At 35.0% G+C, this 10,872-nt stretch overlaps 2 protein-coding genes across 2 annotated transcripts; both read left to right on the top strand.

Moving 5' to 3' along the window:
• Positions 1-277: 277 nt before the first annotated feature.
• On the top strand, positions 278-2,517 carry LOC311082015 (macrophage mannose receptor 1-like). The gene is made up of 5 exons (XM_084112759.1): positions 278-301; positions 605-748; positions 1,050-1,403; positions 1,484-1,810; positions 1,907-2,517. The coding sequence occupies exons 2-5, from the start codon at positions 715-717 to the stop codon at positions 2,260-2,262; spliced, it is 1,071 nt and encodes a 356-aa protein (XP_083968885.1). The 5' UTR covers positions 278-301; positions 605-714; the 3' UTR covers positions 2,263-2,517.
• Positions 2,518-5,578: 3,061 nt separating this feature from the next.
• LOC311080517 (macrophage mannose receptor 1-like) lies at positions 5,579-10,495 on the top strand. Its single transcript, XM_084110507.1, has 5 exons — positions 5,579-5,596; positions 6,684-6,787; positions 8,948-9,310; positions 9,385-9,738; positions 9,851-10,495. The coding sequence occupies exons 2-5, from the start codon at positions 6,739-6,741 to the stop codon at positions 10,225-10,227; spliced, it is 1,143 nt and encodes a 380-aa protein (XP_083966633.1). The 5' UTR covers positions 5,579-5,596; positions 6,684-6,738; the 3' UTR covers positions 10,228-10,495.
• Positions 10,496-10,872: the final 377 nt, after the last annotated feature.

Below are 10,872 nucleotides of genomic sequence, written 5' to 3'. Positions count from 1 at the left end.
TATGTTTGCAGTGTATTTTGCTTTATGTAACTTTATATAGTAACTTTATAGTATAGTGCTTTATGTAACTTTATACAGTAACCTTTTCAGTTTTAATGAAACTTAATTTAGCATGTCTGTTTTACGAGTTACACAGAAAACATGAGCTACAGTAAGAACAGCCCTTTTGTGATTGTGTGACAGCATATAATCAATAATCTATGCGTTATCAGATTAAATTGGCCCATCCCACAATTATGGCATGATTTAAATAAGTCTGCCATTTCATTCCTTCCGCACAAGCAAACGACCCACTCCACAGGTAAGAAGGATCTTTTCTTTCTCTGTTTTATGATCAGTTTTTATTACTTAGCCTACACTGTAAATGATACTAACATACTGTTTGTAGGCCTATAAGCAAATCTGATTGCATTGCCTGTCATTGTTTGTTTATTGATGCGATGCACATTTAGACTTGTATGAATTGATGGTACTTTTTGGGTGTGTCATATAAGAAGTCTTTAGCCTTTGTATTAATAACAGAGAATCATAATGAAAGACATTTTTGATTGCTTGCATTCTCTGATATTTTTCTGTTTTCTATTTCCTCCAATCCATTGATCAGTCAAACTCCTCATTAAATCAACAGACCAAACAACAAACATTTTTCATCACACCACATAAGATTGAGGCCATTCAATAAAATATAAGATTCTGGTTTAGCTGAGCATTACCATGGTACTTCTATGTGTCCTGCTTCTCCTCTGGGGTGAGTATTTAATCCGGTCTTTATTATATTGAGCAGCTTTGAAAAAAAAAAGTTCCTCTCACAAAATATGTTTAAGCATGTTAAAAATGTAGTGGTAGCCCATATTACGTATTTTTCTTATTATTTTATTAAGAAATTATAGATCTTTTCTAATTTTACAAGGTGAAAACAAGTCTACAGTCTCCATTTATTAAATTTTATTTTTCAGAGTTTCACATGTAAATGTTTTTGAAAGATATAAATGCTCCTCCAGTCTAGATGTAAAATAATATTTCACTAAAAACTGAATATCTCTTCTCAGGTCTTCCTCTTTCAAGTGCTACAGGTCGACTGAGAAAATTATACTTGATCGATAAAAGGATGAATATAAGTGAAGCACAAAATGTTTGCAGAAGAGACTACACTGACCTTGTCACAATCTATGATGAAAAAGAGAATAATGAGTTAGTTAATATTCTCAATAATGGTACGAAAAGTGTGAGTGGTTGGATTGGTGCCAACAGCTGTAAATGGTCAAATGGTGATCCTGCCACATTCACCAAATACAGCGGCACTTTTAAAGAGGAAAAATGCTGTGGTGCCGTAAACACTGGTGGAAGATGGGAGTGTTTCAATTGTAATTCAACAAAAATGTACTTCATGTGTTATGATCAAGGTAATGATCCCTGAGCTGTTTATATCCTATAAGTATCTAAATGTCATACACAAGTAAAATTATTATCTGTATCCATACAGGGCAAGAATCATACAACTACAGTTTAATCCGTGAAAACAGAACCTGGTTTGAGGCTCAGCTTTACTGTAGAGAGAATCACACTGATTTAGTCAGTATCAGAAATGAGACGGAAAATGATCAGGTGAAGAAAGCAGTAAATGGGAGAAACTCTTTCTGGATCGGCCTCCAATACAATGACAGCCTTGACTGGTTTGATGGTGAACATTCTGCTTACAAACAGCAGAGTTCATCTCAAGGATGCTTTACATATCTCTCAAGACAGAAGAATCCACTAGGAGGATCTTGGTTCAAATGTAACGTGGGTAACTATTCTCCTCTGTGCTACAGTAAGTTAACAAAATATTTTATGCTTTAAAATTCAAGTCTATATGAAACAAAACATGCAACTAATTTTATTTTATTTTTATAATTATTTTCTTCAGAAAGCTTAATTCATGTCAGTGAGAAGAATATGTCCTGGGATGAAGCTCTGGATTACTGCAACAGTAACTTTTGTGGACTCCTGCGCATCGAGTCTGAGAACGATCAGATAGAAATGGAGCGAGAGCTAAAAAGAAAGAATATCTCCGAGCCAGTTTGGGTGGGACTTAAAGAGAGTCGACTCTGGATTTGGATGAACGGGCTTCCTGTGGAAAACTGGAGCAACTGGAAAGCAGAAAGTCCACCAGAACATCAGATTTCCCCCCACTGCGGTGCCATGGAGAAGGTGGACGGTCAATACAAATTGTGTGATAAAGACTGTGGAAATAACTATAGAGTTTTATGTGAAAGGAAGTAATATAGGCCCTTTGGTTTATCAAATGCAGTTTTCATTTCTCTGCAAGAGGAAAAAGAGTTAATGTGTTCAACAGTAAACATCTTCATTTCTTGTATAATAAAGCTCTCAGTTAGCACTAACTAATCGCTAGTTGCTACTTGGTAATGCTATCCTTAGTGGTCCTGTTGCCTTTTTGGTTTTTATGTTTCTCTCATTTATTTTACCTTTGTAAACCTTTCTAAAAATGAATATTAAAAGTTGTTCATGAATGCATATTATATTATTGAGTCCTTTTACTGATAATATGTTGATATCATTTGTACTCTGCAAATATATAAGTAAACTGAGACACACAGACAGTTAATTAGTGTCATGAGTGTGTTATCTGTGATTGTTGCAATGTTGACGTGTCTGAAAAACAAAAAAACCAAAAAGAATATTCTGGGTACTACATTGACTATTTTCTTCAATGCCAGCCTTTATCCTTTAAAGGAAACCAAGTATGCCCCTTTTTTACAAGATGTAATATAAGTCTCAGGTGTCCACAGAATGTGTCTGAAATTTCAGCTCAAAATACCCCACAGATAATTTATTATACCATGTTGTAAATGTTTGAGTTGAAGGAAAAACATCATCACGTACAAAAGAAGTCCCATTTCATTGGCTAGACGCCAACCAATAAAACGACTCCTTTGTGCCTTCCTTCTGCCCCGCCTTTCTCTGTCATGACACTGAGTTTGCATGTACACAAGTTAGTTATGCATCTAATATATTGCGAAAATGGTGGCAAAAGTCAAGGAGCCAAATTTGAAATTGCAAATTTGCAGTGACAGATTTGAGAAGTTGCAAGTGCCTAATTGAGGTTGTACTGTGAATGTTAATGAAAGAATAAGTGCAACTATGTACTACAAGTTTGTGTCTGTCATTGTATTTTTGTGAATGGATACTTGTCTGCAGCTTCAAATTCAGAATGCAGGTTTGTGACTATTGTCTGCCAGTGCAAGTCTCAACATTCGACATCAGATTTTTATTTTACAGGTTTTCACATTGGAGCTGTGAGTGTAAAGTTTAGCGTACAAGTACGAATATTTATTGTACAAGTTCTCAAATTCACATCTACGTGATCTTGAGTTTTGCTACTCTTTTTCCTTCATAGTCTGGGAACGTAAACAGCACGTAAAGAAATAACGTATTAGATCTGGGCCCGGTTTCCCGATAACGCTCACGCTAAGAAGACTCGAAAGATATATCTTACCAAAGGTGTTTATGTTCCTAAGTGTGTTCCCCGAACCATACCTTAGGAAGCTGCTTAAGATATGCCTTCTTACGTGCGACGTTACCCGGCGCTGTCCGTGGCGAAGGTGCTGAATTGTTTGATATCGATGGCTCGAGAATCAGTTATTCTCTCGTGCAGGGGCTGTTTATGTGAGAAAGCGGTGATCTTTATAAATGAAGCACTTCAGAAATAGTTGAAATTGCAATTTATTATGATTATTGGATATTATAAAAAATAATCCAAACTATAATAGCCTATAATAGCCTAGCCTACATATTTTAAAATTGTAACATATATTGCTGCCACAATAACCTTTTCAAAAATTTACGTGCCTTCTTCTCTTTCCCATTTTTGTTCGCTGAGGTGGAGCTGCGATGAAATATTGTTCTTGTAAATACTTTCCAGCATTTCAGTAATAAAAGTTTACATCTTGCGTACGGTGCTCGGCAGTGATCAAAAAGGATTTAAACCGTGAATTTTGAATCTCTTGTAAACTCAGAGATGTGGATTCAGACGGCAATTAAATTACCACACGACCTGTTTGTCAAAAAACAGAAGGTACTAATTTGGCCAGGGATTTTTACGCGGGTTGGGTGAGAAAAACACTGATATTATGGATTCGGACGGCACTAAAATCACCGACTTACCCCTGTAAATGTTTAAAATACCGGACGAGCCCATGAGAAACAATATTAGCGTCCGAATAGGACTTAACTGACAGTAGCCTATGCTTTCACTGGCCTTTAAAAGAGCGTTTTAATTAAATTAATAATATTGTATAATAATATAATTAAAAATCTAACAACAATCAGTGTAATGACAATTTTATTCTTTGCATGAAAACACTTGAATTAGCCTAATTTAATACTGTCTGGGTGTATTAAAACTTCAGAATTATATTCATATAGACCTGCAACAGTGATAAAGTAAAGCTAAGAGTGGTCCAGACCAACCTTACGAAAGTGTGACTTACAGAAGATATACTTAGCGTACGAACGTTTCGGGAACCGTCCCATAAGGTTAAGAGAGAGGTTAAGGAATAGGTTAAGAACTACTTAGAGATAAGAACGCTTTGGGAAACCGGGCCCTGTGTATTAAAAGTGAAAGCAGCGTAATATACAGTGTAATATACAGTACCTACCATTAAATATGCTGTTAATATGAATCAAACAACAAAAGAAAAACAAAATCACTCGCTGCTCTTGACTGAATAACTTTAGTAGATTTAATAAAAATACATTTCTTACTTGATTGCTGCTGTTGGTTAAAGTCATTAATGACTGATAACATTCTGATACTGTACAAATTATGTATGTTTTTTTTCACCATTTACATTTAATAAGCAACAAAAACATGACATTTTTTTTGACAAACCAAGGTGCCATTTCCCTTTTATCTGTTTTTTTAAATGTTACAAATGTGTAATATAAATAGTGCTTCTGTGAATGTGACACATCAGAGTGGAATACTGCAGGACTAGATGTTTGAATAAGGAAACATTATGGATGTTATTAATATTTGACTAAAGCAGCAAGTTCATGCAAATATTTCCAAAAGAGAATGAAAGCCAGCTCTAAGCTATAAAGTATCAGGATAATTATTCTCTACTAACATGTGCAGGACTTCACATTCTGCAAAATAAAAACTGTAGTTTCTTTTCAAAAGCATTTAAAAGTCAAAAGCTGAATATTTTCTCTTTGCCTTTCTTCCTTCAATGTCCGTGAACTCTTCATAAAATCATTATGTTGGCAGTGCAGTTTGCTTTATATAACAGTAACTCTACCTTTTCAGTTAAACTTTTTTTTAAATGAAAAAATGCATTGGTACTTTATGAGTAACACAGAAAACATGAGCTACAGTAAGAACAGTCCTTTTGTGATTTTACACGTAAACATGAGAACATTTTGTGTTACATCATTTGCATACTGTATGCAATGATACAGCAAATCCTCAATAGCCCATGTATTATCAGACTCAATTTGCCTGTCTGTCTGTCTCTGGCCATCCGAAAGTTATGGCATGATTTGAATAATTCTGGCATTTCCTTCCTTCAGCACAAACAAACAACCTAATCCACAGGTAAGAAGGATATTTTCTTTCTCTGTTTTATGATCAGTTTTTATTACTTACCCTGTAAATTATACTAACATACTGTTTGTAGGCCTATAAGCAAAGTATCTGATTGCATTGCCTGTCATTGTTTGTTTGTTGATGAGATACAAATTTACAGTGCGTGCAGAATTATATAGGCACATTTTACCAATTCAAATCCACATCAATCTTAATAACTACTATTAAATGTATATTTAATCATTTATAAGTGATATATAATTGTTCATGAAGGCTGGAAATGAAAAACGCCTATTCAGGTGTGCATAATTATTAGGCACGTTTTATTTTACAGATAAAATAAGCCAAAAAAAGAGATTTAACTCAGACTGAAATGTCAAAACTTATTAAATGCCCATGAGAAGGATGCAATACTATTGCAATACTAGAAATTGCAGTTAAGGCAAAGGCTAACTGGCTTAGGGTCGGGCAGGGTCAGACAAAAACAGGTGGAGAAGAAAAGACACATGTTAACTGCAACAGAATTAAGAATTAAGGTGAAGAATTAAGTGTGAAACCATCAGGAACCCTTTAGTCTCCAGCACCATCTTTTTCCAGAACTGCAACCTATACCTGGAGTCTCCAGAAGTGCAAGGTGTCAAGATCTCAGAGACTTAGGTTGACCTCCACTTAATAAGAAACACAAGCTGAAGTGTAGTAAAATACATGAAGACTGTTTTTTTTTATAGGCTTTATAGACAGACAGATTGAGAGTGACTCTTGATGGACCAGCACCATATCCTCTTCTACCACTATTTGAAGAATTCATCTTCCAGAATCTGGCAGTAAGTTTTGGGAATTCATTTTTAGTCCATCTCCTACCCTGAAGTCCGTTTTGCAGAGATGGACTCAAAATGAACTCCCAAAACTTACTGCCAGATTCTGGAAGATGAATTCTACTTTACTACCTCTGTTTATCTTCAGTCAATAATGCAGTTTATGTAAAAGCTGAATATTTTTTATCTGCATACAGATGAAGGAAATACTGTACATATTTGAAGTATATAGTAATTATTGAGGCATTTTGATTCTCAAATTCTCATTTTTCTTTCATCAGATCACATGAACGAGATTCAGACCATTTGATAAAATATCAGATTCTGGTTTCCAATATGTCAAACATTGCTCTGGTATTTCTGTCTGCCCTGCTCATATTCTGGGGTGAGTATTAAACCATGATTATATAATAAGTTGCTGAGCAAATTTGCAAAAGAAAACAAAATAAGGGGGGAGAACAGCTGTTTTGCATGTGAAATTGTAACAGTGTTTTTTCATGTTCAGATATAAATCGCTTAACTTGTGCCAGACGTTAAAATTATTTTATCATCAAGGTCCTGGACAGGCGCATGTCTATAATGTCCATTAACATATTGAATTAACATATGTTACATTAACATATTGAATTTAGGTTCAGTGACCAAAACTCTTAGCATCATGTATTTTAATGTTAGGTTCACATCTTTTCTCTTTATTCTAGAGCATTTGATGTTATTGTATTGATTATTCTTGAACTGATTATGAAATTGGCATGATACATTTACCTGACATAATAAATTGTTACATTTGATTATTCTAACTGACTTTGACATTATTTTCATTAAAGAGTTAAAAAGAATAGTCAAACATTCGCTCACTTTTAATGATGCACGGATATCATTAAAACCTTTTCATTTATGGAGTCAGATGAAATAACGAGAAAATACATATGAGAAAATGTATAGCATTTAATCAAAAATACGTTGCCCTGAGAAAAGACAGTAACACGTAGAGACCTTCCCCGCTGGTCGGATGCCGGACTTTGGGCCGATCAAGTGCGAGTTTACACTTGTAGGATAAGATGAGGGAAGATGCTCCCCTTAAAGCGTTAATTTACCCAAAAATTAAATTTATGTCATCATTTACTCACCCTCAGGTTTCAAACCCGTAAGACTTTCGATCATCTTCGAAACACAAATGATATTTTGATGAAATCTGAGAGATTTCTGTTTTTCCGTTGACAGCGACGCAACTACCACTTTGACACTTCAAAAAGTTCATAAAGAGATCATAAAACGAATCCATATGAATTGAGCGGCTCACTCCAATTTTTTTCAAGAGAGACAATCGCTTTATATTATGAACATATTGAATTTAGGTTCAATTCATATGAATTAGTTTTACGATCTCTTTATGAACGTTTTGAAGCAAAAAAAAAGTGGTAGTTGCGTCGCTGTCAACGGAAGAACAGAAATCTCTCAGATTTCATCAAAATATCATTTGTGTTTCGAAGATGATCGAAAGTCTTACGGGTTTGAAACCTGAGGGTGAGTAAATGATGACATAAATTTAATTTTTGGGCAAACTATCCCTTTAAGCCTCGTGTTTTATGAGCAGTAAGATAACCGTATTCATCCACACAGTCACACAGAGCTGAAGCACAACCAAAACTACTGTATGTTCTTCTGCAAAATGCATATAATGGCATTAATATTATAAATTATAATGCATATTGCTGTTGTCTGCGTTAGGTAAGGGTAAGAGATGACGAGGACTGAACTGTAAGCTTTTTATGTAAATTTAAAAAAGAAAACTAATGAAAGGACGAAGAGAATAGGGCAAAAGAAGCATCAGCCATGTTCTCAAACAGAAAACATAGCATGCTGGACTGAAAGAAGATCCAGACACTATGCTCCGAACATTAAAAAATTCATATAGACAACAGTATATGGCCAGAAAACATGCCAAAATCATATACTGAGCCACAAAACACAAAATCGCACAAATAAACTCACTGAGGCGACTGGACCATGACAGTCTTATGATGATTTAGATATAATCAGAAATAAAACAATTAATAATCGTTTCTGCACAATGGGTATCAAACAGTTGATGAGACAAATTATCTGTATCGCACTGGTCATCACAAAGCAGTATATTTCTGGTAATGTGTTATAAACGATAAATAGCATTTCCACAGTATGACGAAACTGTAAAAATTAATATGATCAATAAGGCATGACCACTTATGTTTTTACATTACTTTAACTCATCAAAATATTGAGAGTAATTTCTACTTTTTAAGTTATAAGAGATCCAATTTGATAAGTCAGTTTCATATAATTTAAGTTGAAATTAATTGTACAGCCAATTTGATTATACTTAAAAATGTAAGGCGTCAACGGAAGTATACTTTTTGATATAGGTGGATTTAATTTTTACTGCATAACTAAAGTTTTCATATGTAAAGTTATTCATTATTTCATTATGTACATAACATACTGTATGCACACATGTTCTCCCAGTTTTTCCAGTAAATTCTAAAAACTGAATATTTCTCCTCAGCATTTCCTCCTCCAACTGCTGAGAGTCGACTAAGAACATTCCACATAATAAAAGAAAAAACAGTTAATAGAACAACTGCTGTGAAAGAATGCGAAATAAACTACACTGGCCTCGTCACAGTTTATGACCAACAGGACAATATGGAACTATCTAAACTGATGATCACTGAAAAGGCGTCTAGTGGCTGGATTGGTACTTATGGAGGAAATCGCAGTATGAAATGGTCGAATGGTGATGATGTCACATTTAACAGAAGTCTTCCAGGAAGATGTGGGGAAATATGCTGTGCTGCTATGAAAGCTGATGGATACTGGGAATCTCTCCAATGCAGTGAGAAAAAACACTTTATGTGTTATGAACAAGGTAATAAAATATAACTTATTTTAATATTTAATTTTACAATTAATTAAAACAATATAATTTTCTTGTACCTATAGATGTTGGGCGAAAATCATACAACTACAGTTTAATCCGTGAAAACAGAACCTGGTTTGAGGCTCAGCTTTACTGTAGAGAGAATCACACTGATTTAGTCAGTATCAGAGATGAGACGGAAAATGAACAAGTGATGAACAAGGCAAAAGGAGAGCATAACAGTCCTTTCTGGATCGGCCTGCTGGAGGACACGGTGGAATGGGCTGGTGGAGGACAATCTGCTTACAGAAACTGGATTTCCCCTAACCCTAACCCTAACCCTGACAACAGATCACATTATCCTGAAGCTTTCATGATGTGGAATGGGAGTTGGCAAATAAGTGTTGGTAGTAGTGTCTACCGTCCGCTATGCTATAGTAAGACAACACACTTGCTTTGAAATTCAAATAAGTTCTGGTCTAGCATTGCATGCTTTTGTAATTCATAGTGAAAGTATTTAACTCTTTTTTTTTGTATACTTTTTGTCAGAGAGCTTAATTCATGTCAGTGAGAAGAACATGTCCTGGGAAGAAGCTCTGGATTACTGCGACAATCACGTGAATACAACTGGACTCCTGACCATTCACTCTGAGAACGATCAGATAGAAACGGAGCGAGAGCTGAGAAGAACAGTTCATAAAATCTCCGGGCCAGTTTGGGTGGGACTCAGACAGAGTCGACTTTTCGGATTCTGGATTTGGATCAACGGGCTTCATGTGGGAAACTATAGCAACTGGAAAGAAGGAAGTCCACCAGAACATCAGATTTCCCTCCACTGCGGTGCCATAGAGAAGGTGGACGGTCAATACAAATGGGTTGACAAAGACTGCAGAAAAAAATATAGGGTTTTATGTGAGATGATATAAAATAGGCCCTTTGGTTTATCATATGCGGTTTTCATTTCCCCTCCCAAACAAGAGGAAAAAGAGTTAATGTGTTCAACAGTAAACAGCTCTATCTTCATGTCTTGTAATAAAGCTGTCAGTTAGCACTAACTAACCGCTAGTTGCTACTTGGTAATGCTATTCTTAGTCCTGTTGCCTTTTTGGTTTTTATGTTTCTCTCATTTATTTTACCTTTATAAACCCTTTTGTCTCATTCTAAAAATGAATATTAAAAGTTGTTCATGAATGCATATTGTATCATTGAGTCATTTTGCACTTTATTGTACAAGTTCTCAAATTCACATCTACGTGCTCTCGAGTTTTGCTACTCTTTTTCTTTCATAGTTATGTCTGGGAACGTAAACAGCAAGTAAAGAAATCACATGTATTAGATCTGTGTATAAAAGTGAAAGCAGTGTAATTTACAGAGTAATATACAGTACCTACCATTAAATATGCTGTTAATATGAATCAAACAACAAAAGAAAAACAAAATCACTCGCTGCTCTTGACTGAATAACTTTGGTAGCTTTAATAAGAATACATTTCTTACTTGAATGCTGCTGTTAAATGCTCTGGTTAAACTCATTAATGACTGATAACATATTCTCATACTCTACAAATTAT

This window comes from Abramis brama, assembly GCF_963993115.1.
Source record: "Abramis brama genome assembly, chromosome: 4".
In the NCBI taxonomy this organism is placed as follows: domain Eukaryota; kingdom Metazoa; phylum Chordata; class Actinopteri; order Cypriniformes; family Leuciscidae; genus Abramis; species Abramis brama.
This window is presented reverse-complemented; position numbering and strand designations above follow the sequence as displayed.

Bases quoted from the DNA above. Each gene is read 5' to 3' on its own strand.
- LOC311082015 (XM_084112759.1), top strand. From the start codon at position 715: ATGGTACTTCTATGTGTCCTGCTTCTCCTCTGGG. The intron at 749-1,049 runs GTGAGTATTTAA...ATCTCTTCTCAG, and splicing joins TGTCCTGCTTCTCCTCTGGG to GTCTTCCTCTTTCAAGTGCT. The intron at 1,404-1,483 runs GTAATGATCCCT...GTATCCATACAG, and splicing joins CTTCATGTGTTATGATCAAG to GGCAAGAATCATACAACTAC.
- LOC311080517 (XM_084110507.1), top strand. From the start codon at position 6,739: ATGTCAAACATTGCTCTGGTATTTCTGTCTGCCCTGCTCATATTCTGG. The intron at 6,788-8,947 runs GTGAGTATTAAA...ATTTCTCCTCAG, and splicing joins TGCCCTGCTCATATTCTGGG to CATTTCCTCCTCCAACTGCT. The intron at 9,311-9,384 runs GTAATAAAATAT...TTGTACCTATAG, and splicing joins CTTTATGTGTTATGAACAAG to ATGTTGGGCGAAAATCATAC.